General features: G+C 45.5%; 1 protein-coding gene across 1 annotated transcript; it reads left to right on the forward strand.

Moving 5' to 3' along the window:
• Positions 1 to 1,769: 1,769 nt before the first annotated feature.
• MISP3 (MISP family member 3) lies at positions 1,770 to 16,070 on the forward strand. Its single transcript, XM_075272987.1, has 6 exons — positions 1,770 to 2,252; positions 2,319 to 2,553; positions 3,142 to 4,092; positions 9,796 to 10,368; positions 12,526 to 12,596; positions 15,739 to 16,070. The coding sequence occupies exons 1-6, from the start codon at positions 1,770 to 1,772 to the stop codon at positions 15,826 to 15,828; spliced, it is 2,403 nt and encodes an 800-aa protein (XP_075129088.1). The 3' UTR covers positions 15,829 to 16,070.
• Positions 16,071 to 17,386: the final 1,316 nt, after the last annotated feature.

Below are 17,386 nucleotides of genomic sequence, written 5' to 3' on the forward strand. Positions count from 1 at the left end.
CAGTGGTCACCTATTGATTGAGAGGTCGATGGCCTAGGTGTTACTTACATTGATAAAACTGGACAGCAGGGGGAGCCCAGGAGCAAAGCATAGAGCGGGATGCCAATATACAGTAATGACCAAATGTATATGAAGACCCCGCACCATTTGTCATACCCGTAGGCAGGGTCATCTGGCCATATAGACGGAATAGCAGGAATATACCACCATTTTCTATGCAGGTTTCGGCCCCTTGATAATTCTTGCGCCTGTAGATGCGTCTGAAGTAAAATCTAAAAAAGGGGTGGACAGGACACGGGAACTGCGGAGCGTCATCATGCACCAAAAATGCAGCAAGGTGCGGCACATTTTTGGTCACTTTCTGGGTGCAGCAGGCTTAGTCATTCTTGCAGTCTCATAATTTCTCCCCTTCTTGCCCAGTGGCAGGGTCGTAACTTGTGAGGGTGCAGTCGCACCGGGGCCCGGGAGCCTTAGAGGGCCCATAAGCACTGGCATCAGATTACAGCTTCCATCTGGCCCATAAACCAAGGAGACCCCCAGATTCCCCTAACCACACTAAGGTGGATTAAACTCCTTAGCTCCCGTAGCCATCACTATCAAGTATTCTCTGTAGGGATGAGGTAGTGGCCCCGGACGAAAGACTGATCAGGGCCCACAAGATTTTAGTTACGCCATTGACCAGCAGCTTTAGTACTTAGTAGAGCAGCGTTCGCTGTTATGATCTTCTGCAAATGTGATGAAAAGTCAGCGGTCCTGAGCAATCATGGTCCATGGCCTCCAGGTCACTCCTGGTCTTTGCATGCTGCAGTCGCTCCTCTATTTTTTATGGCGTTCATCAGACAACTCTAGAATCTTCCAGGGACTCTTCCTTCTCCTTCCACTTTGTTTCTTCGCTCTACAGAACAGAAACCCAAAACGTCTGTGGGTTATTGAAACTTTTCCTGAGCTTTTGGGTCAGTAGAGGTCTACGTCCTGGAGTTGGGCCATGGAGACCTTTGGTGTTTGGTGCCTGCCACCATCATAATCTTGCTGCAGATCTGTTGCAGTCATGACCTCCTCAGGAATCTGGTGGCCCCGGTGACAACTTCCTGATTCTGTCACTTCCAGGTAGCTTTAGCTTGTTTTCTTTAAACTTTGCCTCTAGCTGTATCTCCTGGGACAATCCTTTGCTATCTTCTTGTATCTGTTTCCTTGTTTGTGTAAGGCCATGAGCTCTTCTTAAGTTTTTGGTGCATTCTCTTGACTATATAGAAACCCCTAGTCAGTCCAGGCTTGTGATGTGTTGTATCTCCAGCCCACCTGACACCAGTCCTGAAGACTTGACCAGTTATATCAGATAGGCCTGAGATAGGGCTGGACAATAAATTGATAAATTTGCCACTTCAAAGAAGCAAAATTCTAATTTTCATCAGAATTGTGAAATCACTAGCGCCGCCCTAGAGTCTGATACATGACATGCAGGTCTTCCAAGGCTGTGGTCAGTAGTTGGGTGGTAGCATAAGGAAGCTGCATCAGAAATATGGTAACACTCACCTACCCCATGCCTTTGGTTTGGGGCATCATGTTCCCCGTTCCTTCTAGTCCTAGGACTGCTTGAACCAGAAGTTCAGGGGCTCATCAGGTGACCATTGCTAGCCTGAGACAAACCTAATGTACAATGGGGGTTGAATAATTTTGCTGGAAACTGTATAAGGAAGTAATCTGTATCCGACCATTGATAATCATGGAAAATGTTATCTCATTAATACAGGAATTCTGCACAAGAAGCAATGGCGTCAGAGCAGAGAATGCAGAGCCCTGATGATAAGCAGTCACATGCCAGCACTGCCGCCAGCCCAGAGTCAAATGACAGCTGCTGTGCTTCTGACTCTGACCACAAGGGGGAGCCAGTGACACATCCAGGCGGCACACCTGGTGAAGGGAAAGAACAGGTGGAGGAGACAACAGTGAGTGAGGGGCCTGGGGTAGATATAGGGGGGCTAGGAGCTGGAATAGTGGAGAGCAAGATAGAGGAGGAAGAGAAGACTACAGAAGATAAGGGGCCCGAAGAAGAGACAGCCCACCAGGTCAGTGAGGAGCAGGCTTCAGAGAATAAGGTGGAGGTGCCAGTAGGGTTATTGGTGTCAGTGGATGAAAATGGCCCCTCGGGGGAGGAAAGAGAAAATCAGGGGTCAGAGGTGGCAGATGAGAAGGATGTGCCACAGGTGACAGGTGAGAAGACTGATCCACAAGTGACAGGTACAGTACCACAGGTGAAAGGCAAGGAGACTGTGACAGGTGATGAGATACAAGTGACTGCCGAGGTGACAGTGCCACAGGTGACAAGAGAGGAGACTGTGCCACAAGTGACAGGTGAGCAAGTGGCAGATGAGGAGCTAGTTCCCCAAAAGACAGATGAAGACAGTGCTTCACAAGCTACAATTTCGGAGACAAGTGAGAATCTAGGGGCAGACAAGAACAGGGGTGCACAGGTGTCAGACGCAGGTGATAGGTGGTTAGACATGCTGGTCCAGACTATTGTGACAGAGGCGACAGGTGAGGGGGCTGCTACAGGTCCCCAGGTTTCAGAGGCGACAGGTGAGGGGGCTGCTACAGGTCCCCAGGTTTCAGAGGCGACAGGTGAGGGGGCTGATACAGGTGCCCAGGTTTCAGAGGCGACAGGTGAGGGGGCTGCTACAGGTCCCCAGGTTTCAGAGGCGACAGGTGAGGGGGCTGCTACAGGTCCCCAGGTTTCAGAGGCGACAGGTGAGGGGGCTGATACAGGTCCCCAGGTTTCAGAGGCGACAGGTGAGGGGGCTGATACAGGTGCCCAGGTTTCAGAGGCGACAGGTGAGGGGGCTGCTACAGGTCCCCAGGTTTCAGAGGCGACAGGTGAGGGGGCTGCTACAGGTCCCCAGGTTTCAGAGGCGACAGGTGAGGGGGCTGATACAGGTCCCCAGGTTTCAGAGGCGACAGGTGAGGGGGCTGATACAGGTCCCCAGGTTTCAGAGGCGACAGGTGAGGGGGCTGCTACAGGTGCCCAGGTTTCAGAGGCGACAGGTGAGGGGGCTGATACAGGTGCCCAGGTTTCAGAGGCGACAGGTGAGGGGGCTGCTACAGGTCCCCAGGTTTCAGAAGTGACAGGTGAGGGGGCTGATACAGGTGCCCAGGTTTCTAAGGAGGATGCAGATACCAGTGCAGTGATCATAGTAAAGGAAGAACATTCCACCATGCAAGTGACAGGAACAACAACAATGGCAGGTGGACAGGTGACATTACAGGGAGCAGGTGCAGCCGCACAGGTGAATAGCGACAGACAGGAGTGTAGTGACAACACTGACATAGCTCTACACGTGTCAGGAGAGGAGCTGGGGGTACAGCTGAGGGCGGAGGAAGCGACTGAACAGGTAAATGAAGAAACAACAGGTGCAGACAAGCAGGTGGAAGAGGCAGCAGCACACAGGGAAGACTCGGCAGGTGCCCAGGAGGAAGTACAGGAGGGTATTAGAAGTAACTCGGAAGCAGGTGGACAGGTTATAGCCTCAGGAGAGGAAACAGACGGGGAAGTGACACCTGATCTGGACGCTCTCCCTGGCAGGGAGGGGACACTAGACCAAGACCAGCCAGTAGCATGCCGGGAGAAGGAGTGGCCGTCTCTTATTTGCACTGGCAGTGAGGTAAGAACAGTCACAGCAGAGCAGGGAGACACAAGGCAAGGGTCAGTTACACAGGACGAGCCTTCTGAGAAGACACCTGAGATGAAGGACAGAGAAATGGTAGAAGATGCATCGACTCCGACCGAGACCCCCATAGAGCGCGAGATCCGCCTGGCCATGGAAAGAGAGATGAGTCTACGTCAAGAGAGGGGCATCAGCTCTCCTATTGGGCAGCCGGAGTTGGTTGAGGTACGCAGAAGGACAATATCGGTGGAGCCAGTGGCCATACCTGGGAAGGAACGCCAGCTGGCTGGAGCACAGATGCAGAGGGAGATCCAGCTGGAGACCCAAAGGGAGCAAGACTTGGTGGAGTTGGGCAAAGTCATGGGCACCTACGACCGAGGGCCTCAGCAGGAGCTGCAGGAACGGAAAATGATATTTGAGAGCATGAACACAGGTAAGTAGTTCTGTCAAAGTGTCTTACGCCATGTTAGAAGTTATCGACACCATTGATGGGTCAACAGAAACCCACCTCTGGTAGCCATCATCATGTGCAGGTGCCCAGTCACCCTTGTCCTTACTAAATCTTCTAACATGACCACCCTTGTTTGTGCCTCTACAATCCCAGGGACTCTAGTATTTCTATCCAGACCAGTTGCTATATACATGACCATTCGTCCATCATTGGGGACTTGTTTTTCTCACCTAACCTGTTCTTTGCAACATCCCACCCACCCCATCTAAAGATGCCATCCACAATAGATGGAAGTCAGCTAACCTGCCAATGTTGGTGGGATTGGCCAACTATCTAATGTGAAGGAGGGTTGAGGCTCATAGTCTGAAACATGTAGGAAGAAAGTAGGTCTGGAGACATCGGATCTCAAAATATCTCATCTCCTGTTCCCAAAAGAGATAAGCTCCACTGAACACATGTGCAGGCTCGGCCAAGCTAAGTATACAGGTATATACAGGTCTACAAGGATGAGGGGAATTGTTGTCGGACAAATAGAGGTTAAAGTGTAGAGGAAATCACCATTACAATGTCCAATATTGCACTGTGTTTCTTGACACCTAACACAAGTTTTTGATCTCCATACGACGCTGTATTATGTATCTTTCTGTATATATTCGGACCCAATGATGTAATAAGTTAGGTTACTGCTAGAAGTGTTAGATCCATTATATCATCATTAGATAAATAGTGTAATATCTGTATGTTATCAGAAGGCTCATAAAGAGATTATGAGGAAATTATTGCTCCGGGACATCTGAGACAGCCTCTACATAAAGCTCTGGTTACTGTGCCAGTATTGATACTCCCCAGACAATCCCTTTAATAAATTTGACCGATTGTATGCATACATTACATTGTATTATACTCCAGAGCTGCGCTCACTATTCTGCTGGTGCAGTCACTGTGTACATACATTACTTATCCTGTACTGATCCTGAGTTATATTCTGTATTATACTCCAGAGCTGTGCTCACTATTCTGCTGGTGCAGTCATTGTGTACATACATTACATTACTTATCCTGTATTATACTCCAGAGCTGTGCTCACTATTCTGCTGGTACAGTCACTGTGTACATACATTACTTATCCTGTATTATACTCCAGAGCTGTGCTCACTATTCTGCTGGTACAGTCACTGTGTATATACATTACATTACTTATCCTGTATTATACTCCAGAGCTGCGCTCACTATTCTGCTGGTGCAGTCACTGTGTACATACATTACATTACTTATCCTGTATTATACTCCAGAGCTGTGCTCACTATTCTGCTGGTACAGTCACTGTGTATATACATTACATTACTTATCCTGTATTATACTCCAGACCTGTGCTCACTATTCTGCTGGTACAGTCACTGTGTATATACATTACATTACTTATCCTGTATTATACTCCAGACCTGCGCTCACTATTCTGCTGTTGCAGTCACTGTGCACATACATTACTTATCCTGTACTGATCCTGAGTTATATTCTGTATTATACTTCAGAGCTGCGCTCACTATTCTGCTGGTGCAGTCACTGTGTACATACATTACATTACTTATCCTGTATTATACTCCAGAGCTGCACTCACTATTCTGCTGGTGCAGTCACTGTGTACATACATTACATTACTTATCCTGTATTATACTCCAGAGCTGCGCTCACTATTTTGCTGGTACAGTCTCTGTGTACATACATGACATTACTTATCCTGTACTCATCCTGAGTTACATCCTGTATTATACTCCAGAGCTGCGCTCACTATTCTGCTGATGCAGTCACTGTGTACATACATTACATTACTTATCCTGTATTATACGCCAGAGCTGCGCTCACTATTCTGCTGGTACAGTCACTGTGTACATACATTACATTACTTATCCTGTATTATACTCCAGAGCTGCGCTCACTATTCTGCAGGTGCAGTCACTGTGTACATACATTACATTACTTATCCTGTATTATACCCCAGAGCTGCACTCACTATTCTGCTGGTGCAGTCACTGTGTACATACATTACATTACTTATCCTGTATTATACTCCAGAGCTGCGCTCACTATTCTGCTGGTACAGTCACTGTGTACATACATTACATTACTTATCCTGTATTATACTCCAGAGCTGCGCTCACTATTCTGCTGGTGCAGTCACTGTGTACATACATTACATTACTTATCCTGTATTATACTCCAGAGCCGCGCTCACTATTCTGCTGGTACAGTCACTGTGTACATACATTACATTACTTATCCTGTATTATACTCCAGAGCCGCGCTCACTATTCTGCTGGTACAGTCACTGTGTACATACATTACATTACTTATCCTGTATTATACTCCAGAGCTGCGCTCACTATTCTGCTGGTGCAGTCACTGTGTACATACATTACATTACTTATCCTGTATTATACTCCAGAGCTGCGCTCACTATACTACTGGTACAGTCACTGTGTACATACATTACATTACTTATCCTGTATTATACTCCAGAGCTGCGCTCACTATTCTGCTGGTGCAGTCACTGTGTACATACATTACATTACTTATCCTGTATTATACTCCAGAGCTGCGCTCACTATTCTGCTGGTGCAGTCACTGTGTACATACATTACATTACTTATCCTGTATTATACTCCAGAGCTGCGCTCACTATTCTGCTGGTGCAGTCACTGTGTACATACATTACATTACTTATCCTGTATTATACTCCAGAGCTGCGCTCACTATTCTGCTGGCGCAGTCACTGTGTACATACATTACATTACTTATCCTGTATTATACTCCAGAGCTGCGCTCACTATTCTGCTGGTACAGTCACTGTGTACATACATTACTTATCCTGTATTATACTCCAGAGCTGCGCTCACTATTCTGCTGGCGCAGTCACTGTGTACATACATTACATTACATATCCTGTATTATACTCCAGAGCTGCGCTCACTATTCTGCTGGTGCAGTCACTGTGTACATACATTACATTACTTATCCTGTATTATACTCCAGAGCTGCGCTCACTATTCTGCTGGTACAGTCACTGTGTACATACATTACTTATCCTGTATTATACTCCAGAGCTGCGCTCTGATGCTTCTTCTACATGACATTCTCTCTAGTGTCAGGTGTGAAGACTTCCCTGCTCACAATGCAAATCACTAGACAAAGTTCAGTACAGAAACCAAGGCAGCCAGCCTCCATGCCAGCAGGGCACCGCTACTTGTGTACCCGTCACTTCTCTCACCATCCTTTCTTTATTTACCTGGCATGAATGGAGTTCTCATTATTGTTCCTGCAATGCTCTAAAATAACGAAACTGGTAGAGATTAGCCGGGCACCTCAGGGAGCAGTCATGGTCAGGATGCCTGGCACAGGGTGTGCCTCTTTACAGACCAAAACCAATGTCAATACGGTGGTATCACCACCACTGCTGCGGCACACCCTTGTATGCCAGTTAGTATGGGCACAGGTCTGGTGAGCCCCTGGGTGACTTACAAGGAGTAATATTTATAGCAAATGATTTCTCGAGATGTAACTGGACTGGTGGCCCATACAGTCAGTGCTGTCACTGCTTGTGGAGATCCAGCTGGTACAGGCAATGCTTGCTGGGAACCAGTATGTAAATGAGCTCTCCTCCAGGAGCAAGAAATCTGCCACCTACAGGTGACTACTCTGTATGTCAATGTCAGGCTCTTTAAAGGGATTCTACCATTAAAATATTTTTATTTTTTTTTTACCAAAAACATAGGAATAGCCTTAAGAAAGGCTATTCTTCTCCTACCTTTAGATGTCTTCTCCGCGCCGCTGCTCCATAGAAATCCCGGTTTTCGCTGGTATGCAAATGAGTTTTCTCACAGCACTGGGGGCGGTCCTCAGCGCTCAAACAGCACTGGGGGGTGTCCCCAATGCTGCGAGAGAACTCTCCAGCACCGTCCCCATCTTCTTCAGGAACGGGGTCTTCATGCGTCTTCTTCCGGGAGTTGGCTTCAAACTTCTAGGCCACGGGCCTAGGGCAAAGCCGACTGTGCATGCCAGTCGACCACAATAAAATGGCCGCTTACATGGTATTACAAGCTTCCCAAGGCCTAGAAGTTTGAAGACGCCGCTGGAAGAAAACACAAAGAAGACCCATTCCTGAAGAAGATGTAGGTGGTGCTGGAGAGTTCTCTCGCAGCATTGGGGACGCCCCCAGTGCTGCGAGAGAACTCATTTGCATAGCGGCGAAAACTGGGATTTCTACAGAACGGCGCCACAGAGAAGACATCTATAAGTAGGAGACGAATAGCCTTTCATAAGGCTATTCCTACGTGTTAGGGACAAAAAATTTGATTTTAATGGTAGAATCCCTTTAATGGCTCAGACCAGCAGCTTAACTTGAAGCATCAACCAAACTGGACAGACCCATCTATAGACAGCGCTACCTAGTGGTTATCACTTGTTACCATTACTGTAGGGTGCTGGTAACCAAAAATAAGATGGAGCCATCCCAAACTCCACATGATATATTACTATGCAATAATTGGACAGATTTTCCATGTCTTCTCTCATGATATATGGATGGGGTCAGAGGCGTAACCTGAGGCTCCTGAGACCCAATGCTAAATATGTAATGGGGGCCCCACTTACCTTGTTCTATATATAATACTTATGCTGTAGAGCGTTCTTTGGGCCCCCCTAAGACTCCAGACCACCCCCTATAGCTACGCACCGGGATATGACTCCCATCAACACTGGCGCAGTCATATGTGTATATTATTTTACTATAACCAAGGGGCATCTCTTATTTTAATAAGCAGATGTGGTATTGCCCATCCCAAGGCATGGAGAATTAGACTGGTTATAGGGTGTCGGTGACTGTATTATTGATAACCTACACTTAGGATAGGTCATCAATAGCACCCCTACCGATCAGCTGATGACAAGGCCTATTGCACACTGGAATCAATGTCCCAGCCATAAACACAGTGCCATACAATGGTCACTGCATGTAATAGATCATTAATAGTGAAGTCCATGACACCACCATTAGGATCCAACCTGCCTGATGTATACGTCCCATACACATTTCATTGTTGGTAACTTCCATTTTTTTGGTGGTTCATATCCTCCAACAGACTTGAAGCACATAAAACAAAATGCAGCATGTAGTATTACAGTAGAAGATAAGACCTCTATAGATAAGACCACTGAGCCATCATTACATCACTACTAACACTGGATGATGTCACTTTATATACTCAAATGCCTAGAAACCTGCCCATAGACCTCAATGAGTCGGCTCCAGACTATTGCTGCCTATGTCCATGACTATGCAGTAAAGTGTATCATTAAATGCTGAGGAGAAGCTCAGACGCCCCTGTAATCATGTACAGAACATAGTTATAATAAATAACAAAAAATTTGTTGATACATTCCCTTTAAGCCAGGCTGATGTGACACACTGTGTTATGCATCGTGCAGGGCCCGAGGGGAAGAACATGACATCATAGAACATCAAAGAGAAACTCCCTGTTATGTGCTCCGACTCCTCAGGCCCTGCACTCAGCGTAATGCAATGTACTGGCAAACATGGACAGGGATGGTTGGCCACGTCTAGCTATTCAGCACATGGCTTTAAAAAGTCACCATCCCTTTAAGACATCTAATCTCTTGTATTCTTTACAGAGCCATCCGATGCTCCGATCCTGAAGAAGCAGAGTGAGCCCCAACAACAACCAAAACCTCAAGAAGTCCCCCCACCAAACCACCAGGAAGCCCCTACATCAACCAACCACGTGGTTCCTACAAAACAGACCAAGAAGGGGCCCTCGTATGCGGAGGCCAATGGCAGCAATGTTATAATCATAGAGCACAGCTCAGTGATCCGAAGGCCTGCCCCAGGGAATACTTATAACTCCGCCCCTGCAGATTCCCGTCGCTCCACCCCAGCTGACTTCTCTCGCCCCGCCCCTGCGGATTCCCGTCGATCAATGCCTGCCGAAATCTACCGTACAAACTCGTCAGAATTCACTCTCGCTAATTCTGCTGACTCCCCCGTTCCTCCTGGAAGCCCCTATCAGCTGCTGCGGTCACCAAGCCCGCGATCCCTGCTGGAGAGAGAAATAGAAGAGGTGAAGGAGAGAGAACGGGAACTCCGGAGGCAGAGAAGTAGTGTTTATGGGATGGATGAGATCGATGGGGAGAAAACACAGAAGACACAAGAGATCGTTCCTGATTTCCAAAGTGTCTACCAACCAGGTGAGAGCTTTACTATGGAAAGTCTCGGGTGGAAATGGTGGTCTGGTTAAGAAAACCCACTTTAGGCTGAGGCCCCATGTTGTAGAAGCGCAGCTTTTTTGTTGCAGATTCTGGGTAATCCCAACTGCACATTGCTGAAATATATCCGCAGTGGACATACAGGAGTTGCACTCTCTGCCGCCATAACTTGACAGACTATAACACGTGATGTTTAAAGATTATATGGTTTGATCTCAGCTCAGTCCCAATCGAGTAATCAGTGCTGAGCTGTGATACCAAGCACAGACACTATACAATGTAGGGCACTGTGCTTGGTAAGGGCGGGTTCACATCAGCGCCCGGTCTCCGCTTTAGCCAATCCGTCTGGTTTCCGTCTTCTGCCCCGAGAAACTCGACAGGGGACGGAAACCCGGCGGTCAGTTTTCAAACCCATTCACTTGAATGAGTTTGCAAAGTGACCGCCCGTGAGCGTCTTCTGCCTGCCCACGGGGAAACCATTTTTTTAACCGGATACAAAGTCCTGCATGTCCGACTTTGCTGGTTTCGCCACGGAGGGCAGAAGACGCACACGGGCGATTCGAGTGAATGGGTTTGAAAACTGACTGCGGGGTTTCTGTTCCCTGTCCAGTTTCTTGGGGCAGAAGACGGAAACAAACTGGATTGGCTAAAGTGGAGACCAGGTGCAGGTGTTAACCCCCCTAAGTAGTGAAGCAGCCGCAACACTCAAACTGCTGACTGACGGGGGGTGCAGGTGTCAGACACCTTCCAATTTTTCATTGATGACCTATCCTAATTCCTGGAACACCCCTTTAGGTTAAGGCAGCAGCGAAAAAACGCTGTGGGAAAAAATGCAGCGGCGATAGCACTTTTCCCTTTCATTTATACCTATAGGGAAACCGCCAGCATTTTTGTAGATATAATTGACTTGCTGAGAGTTCCAAAAATAGTTTTGCAAATCATAGCGTGTGCACTGTGTGTATTTTTCCACAATGTGTGGATGGGATTCTCTAGAATTCCATCCACTTTGCAGGAACTGTTAAATGCCACGATTTTTGCCACAACGTTTCTGTCGCCGCCAAGCCGTGGCATTTACTCCACATGGGGCCCCGGTCTTGGGCTGAGGCCCCACATTGCAGAAAAGCTGCTTTTTTTGTTGCAGATTTTGCTGCAGTTTTTCAGCTAAACTCAGGTGAGGCCACAGAGGCAATGGGAACACTATAGGAAGTTCTTATACTTCTCCCTTCTGCTTAATCCACTTCTGGCTTTGGCTCAAAAAACCGCAACAAAATCAGCAACAAAAAAAAGTGCTTTTCCGCAACGTGAAGCCTTAGTGTATAACTCAATTCTTGTCCAGGTCAGAGTAGGAGCATTACTAGAGCGGAGCTGGAGGAGCGTATGTCGTGAGTACTTAAAGGAGTTATCCAGTTTCCATGATTGATGGCTCTTGGTAATGTTTACAGACATACGGCTACGCTGCGCATGCACTGTACACACTGTAGTGGCGAGTGCAAATCCTGTCCCATTGCAGGATAGGTCATCAATTCTAAAAACCGGATAACCCCTTTAATACTTTTCTAGGTCATATACCTTCCATACAAGCAGTAATGCAGATATTCTATCCATCTCCTACGCTACAAGCTAACCTGTGCTGTCCTGCCTTATAGATCGTGATGTCATGTAGCGTGGTCAGACAGGCTTCTCCAAATATTAGCTTGTGTTCAGAGCACAGTGCTTTTATTCATAGACTTGGTTATATAACTAATATGAAGGAGGAGGAGTGCCAATACTATAATAATATAGCGTGTGTATATCAACAATACATCATACCAATACATATCCATAGTAGAGACATAGAATGGCTCCAGGCCAAGTATGTCCTCCCTGGGCCACCATAATGACCACTGCACGCTGACTATGACACGTTGCCAAATTGAGTCGTCTTCCCAGATCAGGACCCGATCCTGTTTGTAATAACCTGTAAAGCTTTATTTGTACGGTGAAGCTGTACGATATGGCCGGCTAGACATTGTTATCTCCATGGAAGACACACGAGGTTTAATATTAAGTGGAGTGTTTGTTATATTTCGTTGTGCAACCAGGAGATGTTATTGTAATGGTCGGTGACTCAACAAGTATAATCCGTGTTTTCTGTTTCAGAGCGTCCAAACTGGGGGAAGTTAGAGGTTAACTGGCCACCGAACAAAGAGGCCGCAGTGAACGGAGAACAGGTAATGCGGAGCGAGGGCGGTGTACATGTCATGGCGCGGAGTCGTGTTCTAGGGTCTCAGCTAAAGTCACCATTGTCCATATACAAGGCCAACAATCGCTCACCCTGTAACACAAGACTCATATTATACCATACTTCACAGCTTAATGCTATGGAGAGTCAATACTTGGTACTGTGTACCGGTATATACAGCAATGTCAATGTTTGACTCATGGTGACCCACTGGAGTATTTGGGAGCTCCCATAATCCAATGTCCCATGTGACTCCCTTAACTAAAGCCTATATTGTCCATATCCTCTGGCCTAAAATAGTCCACCTTGGTCAATGCAGAATTGCCAGAGATTTTGTTATATCCCTGGTGGTCTAGTGATTTAAAGGGCTTGGGCCTAAAAGTACACTTATTTCCTATCCACAGGATTAGGGATAGGGGTCAGATGTGAACCGAGCCTAAACAGTAATAATGGGAGATTAATATTCCAGCATCAGACACTGTGATAAACCTGGCTCAGTTAAATTCAGTCTAACTCTTATACAGTATAAGAAAATCTACAACACTGTCTCTAGCGGATTACTAATGTACCTGGAGTCTAGAAGGTTCTTAGTATCCCTGGGGTCTTATTAATGATATCCCTGGTGTATTATTGCTAATACCTCTGTTATCTAGAAGATTTGCTAATATTCCAGGTTTCTAGTGGGTTATTCATAGAGATGAGCGAGTAGTGAAATATTCAAGATTCGATATTCGTTTCCAGTAGAGCCTCAATATTCGACTACTCGATCCAACATTGAATCCCATTATAGTCTAAGGGGAAAAAATGCTCGTTTCAGGGGAAACCACTATTCAACTAATGGAGAGTCACCAAGTCCACGAGTAGCAGGAGGAGAGTGTTTAAAAGGAACGCTGTGCAGTTAAAGCGCACGGACCCCATTATAGTTTATGGGGTCTGTGCGCTTTAACTACACAGCGCTTGCAGTTGCGCTGATAAAATGTCAGCTCCCTCGTAACCGCAAGCTGCCAGCTCTCCCGACTAGCAAAGACGAGCCTGCGGCAAATCAACGCTGGTTGTGCAGCAGGCTCGTCCTTGCTAGTCAGGAGAGCTGGCAGCTTGCTGTTATGAGGGAGCTTACTTTTTCTCATAGGAATGAATTGACCAGCGTTGATTGGCCAGTGTACAGCATTTGGCCAATCAACGCTGGTTCTGCCGGAGGCTCGTCTGTGAGGAGGCGGAGTCTAAAATCGGACTACAGCAGTCTTTGTGGTCCGAACTTAGACTCCACCTCCTCACAGACAAGCCTCCAGCAGACAAGGTAGTGTATACATATGTCAGCCATAGGGATACACACAACACCTCCATGCTCCCCATGTCATCCATATTTCTCAAAAGGGCATCCAGACAAGGGTTGTTATAATTAGGCAACCCATTTTATAATAAAGGGAGTCTGTCACCAGAGCAGTCCCTATAGTACAGTCACATAGCTGGGGTCCATGTGAATATAGTTATTTTGTGCTTCCTGACTGACACTTCTGCTGAGAGATTATGCTCCAATGCCAATGAGCCATAACATAGTATTCCATCAAATACCTGCTCGCTCATCTCTAGTTATTAATAATTTAAGAGATGTCTAGTACATTATATTATATATCATAATAATATGCCTGATGTGTGGTGGATTATTAGAAATATTCCTGGTGTTTAGTGGGTTATTAATAATCCTGGTGTCAAATGAGCTATTAATAATATCCCTGGTGTCTATTGGGCTATTCATAATATATATCCCTGGTGTCTAGTGGATTATTATATAATATCCCTGGTGTCTAGTGGATTATTATATAATATCCCTGGTGTCTAGTGGATTATTATATAATAACCCTGGTGTCTAGTGGGTTATTAATTATATCCCTGGTGTCTAGTGGGTTATTAATTATATCCCTGGTATTTAGTGGGTTATTAGTAATATCCCTGGTGTCTAGTGGATTATTAATTATATCCCTGGTGTCTAGTGTATTATTAATAATATCCCTGGTGTCTAGTGGGTTATTAATAATATCTCTGGTGTCTATTGGGCTATTCATAATATATATCCCTGGTGTCTAGTGGATTATTATATAATATCCCTGGTGTCTAGTGGATTATTATATAATATCCCTGGTGTCTAGTGGATTATTATATAGTAACCCTGGTGTCTAGTGGGTTATTAATTATATCCCTGGTGTCTAGTGGGTTATTAATTATATCCCTGGTATTTAGTGGGTTATTAGTAATATCCCTGGTGTCTAGTGGATTATTAATAATATCCCTGGTGTCTAGTGGATTATTAATAATATCCCTGGTGTCTAGTGGGTTATTAATAATATCTCTGGTGTCTAGTGGATTATCATATAATATCACTGGTGTCTAGTGGATTATTAATAATATCCCTGGTGTCTAGTGGATTATTAATAATATCCCTGGTGTCTAGTGGATTATTAATAATATCCCTGGTGTCTAGTGGATTATTAATAATATCCCTGGTGTCTAGTGGATTATTATATAATATCTCTGGTGTCTAGTGGATTATTAATAATATCCCTGGTGTCTAGTGGATTATTAATAATATCCCTGGTGTCTAGTGGATTATTATATAATATCTCTGGTGTCTAGTGGATTATTAATAATATCCCTGGTGTCTAGTGGATTATTATATAATATCCCTGGTGTCTAGTGGGTTATTAATTATATTCCTGGTATTTAGTAGGTTATTAATAATATCCCTGGCATCTAGTGGGTTATTATATAATATCCCTGGTGTCTAGTGGATTATTAATAATATCCCTGGTGTTTAGTGGATTATTAATAATATCCCTGGTATTTAGTGGCTTATTAATAATATCCCTGGTGTCTAGTGGATTATTATATAATATCCCTGGTGTCTAGTGGATTATTATATAATATCCCTGGTGTCTAGTGGGTTATTAAAAATATCCCTGGTGTCTAGTGGGTTATTAATTATATCACTGGTGTCTAGTGGGTTATTAATAATATCCCTGGTATTTAGTGGATATTATGCCTGAGATTCATGGACCAGGCCGAGTTCTTGTGATTATAGTGATTATTGTAAGCCTTCATATGACATTATATGTATGTTATCTTCCCTTGGTCAGGTTTTGGACAGCCCACGCACCCGGCGGCAGCGTAGCGCTCTCATCCAGAGCTGGGAATCTGGCAACCCCAATCCAAAGGAAGATGAATAAGGAAAGGACCAGAGAGGACTAAGATAGAACTTGTGATATGTGGATGAGACTTGCTTACCTCTCCTCTCTATGTACAGGATATCAGACTGCCATCCTCCTCCTTGTCACCTCCAATCTCAATGCTTCCGATGTCATCTTAACAACTGACTGTGCCTCCTGCATCACATGATCAGTGTCTAATCTGCCAATCAAGCTTTTGTAACCTGTAAAAATTATTTGTAATAAATTATAGAAAATTTCAATGTCCAGCATATGTTATATAGGTATTTGGCTAACCAGAATGGGAAAAATTCAGGACTGTCCCTACTTGTTACTGGGTCCCTTGACCATTGCTGGAACCATCACTGATCAGCTTTGGGGAACCTGGCCGTATGTGTTCACTTTCCCTGCAGTGACACCACAGGGGAATCTAGGAATTACACACAGCCCATTCTAATCAGTGGGTTGTAGGACAGGACAGGTCCTCCACAGTGAGGGACACTCTTTGTAGCCACTCTAGTCAGATGAGGCTCTCTATTCTTTACTATAATACGGGGCACTGGAGAAGCTTCAATTTTTTGGATAATCTACTAAAATACTTTAAAGAGGACAACCCAATGACATCCATCATCTGACTGATGCTGTTACTCTGAGCACTTTGGTGTTTTGTATATCCAAATCCTTTCAGCTATTCCAAAGATATAAGCCCTTTTAGTGTTGATGCAAATTAGGGTCTACTAAGTGGGCGGTAACACAGCATGACATGCAGCACACAGAAATAGCCCAATTGGCTATTAGACACTAATTTGCATAAACGCTAACAGGGCTTATATCTTTGGAATAGGAAATTAGAATAGTGATTGATAAGTTTAGGATGAGGCTTTTATCCGCAGGCTCACGCATTTTCCCCGCCCCCAACCCTTCATTCCGATCACTGGTCCCAGTTCAAGGCCAGGAGTTACGTTATCTCCTGACATACCCCTATGACACATCACGCGATAACGTAAGGTGGAATGCTCCTTTAAGTGAGATCACTTCTTCCTACCTGCTGCTTTCTCTCACCGTTTCCAGCCTCTCGGCTTTTCAGAAGCTTTCAGTAACCATTCCCTAATCTCCTGTTAAACACACGACTCTCCACCCCGAGAGCCGAGAGCCTAAACCATGAACAAAAGCTACTGGATCAAACACTGGGGGTTACTGGGTCATAATGCCCAAATCCCCTTGTGGGTCCACCAAAGATCTTGTTTTCAAAGAGAACGAAAAGTGTGCTAAGAGGGCGAGGCCCCGAGGAAGGAGCGATGTGTTTGTAGAGGACATTACTGAGCAGTGCAGTATATATATAGCAGGTGGAGAAGCTTATATACTCATTACTCACATACACGGCAGCCTCCGCCCTGTCTGACAGCTGATACAGGTTGGCAAAGCAAAGAATGACTGGCCCTTTTTTCCGTGCCAATCCTTCTTATGTATTTTATGGGATACTCCCTGACTTTACACTCACTAGCGCTCGCCTACATGCCCCATTTCCACAGAACCCTTGACCTTCTTTGAGGTGGACAGACGGGTCAGGCTGGCTTAA

Source organism: Leptodactylus fuscus, chromosome 5 (assembly GCF_031893055.1).
Source record: "Leptodactylus fuscus isolate aLepFus1 chromosome 5, aLepFus1.hap2, whole genome shotgun sequence".
NCBI lineage: Eukaryota > Metazoa > Chordata > Amphibia > Anura > Leptodactylidae > Leptodactylus > Leptodactylus fuscus.

Excerpts from the sequence above, each read along its gene's own strand:
- MISP3 (XM_075272987.1), top strand. The coding sequence starts at position 1,770 with ATGGCGTCAGAGCAGAGAATGCAGAGCCCTGATGATAAGCAGTCACAT. Across the intron at positions 2,554-3,141 it reads AGGTGAGGGGGCTGCTACAG|GTGCCCAGGTTTCTAAGGAG; the intron begins GTCCCCAGGTTT and ends GGGCTGATACAG. Across the intron at positions 10,369-12,525 it reads CCAAAGTGTCTACCAACCAG|AGCGTCCAAACTGGGGGAAG; the intron begins GTGAGAGCTTTA and ends TTTCTGTTTCAG.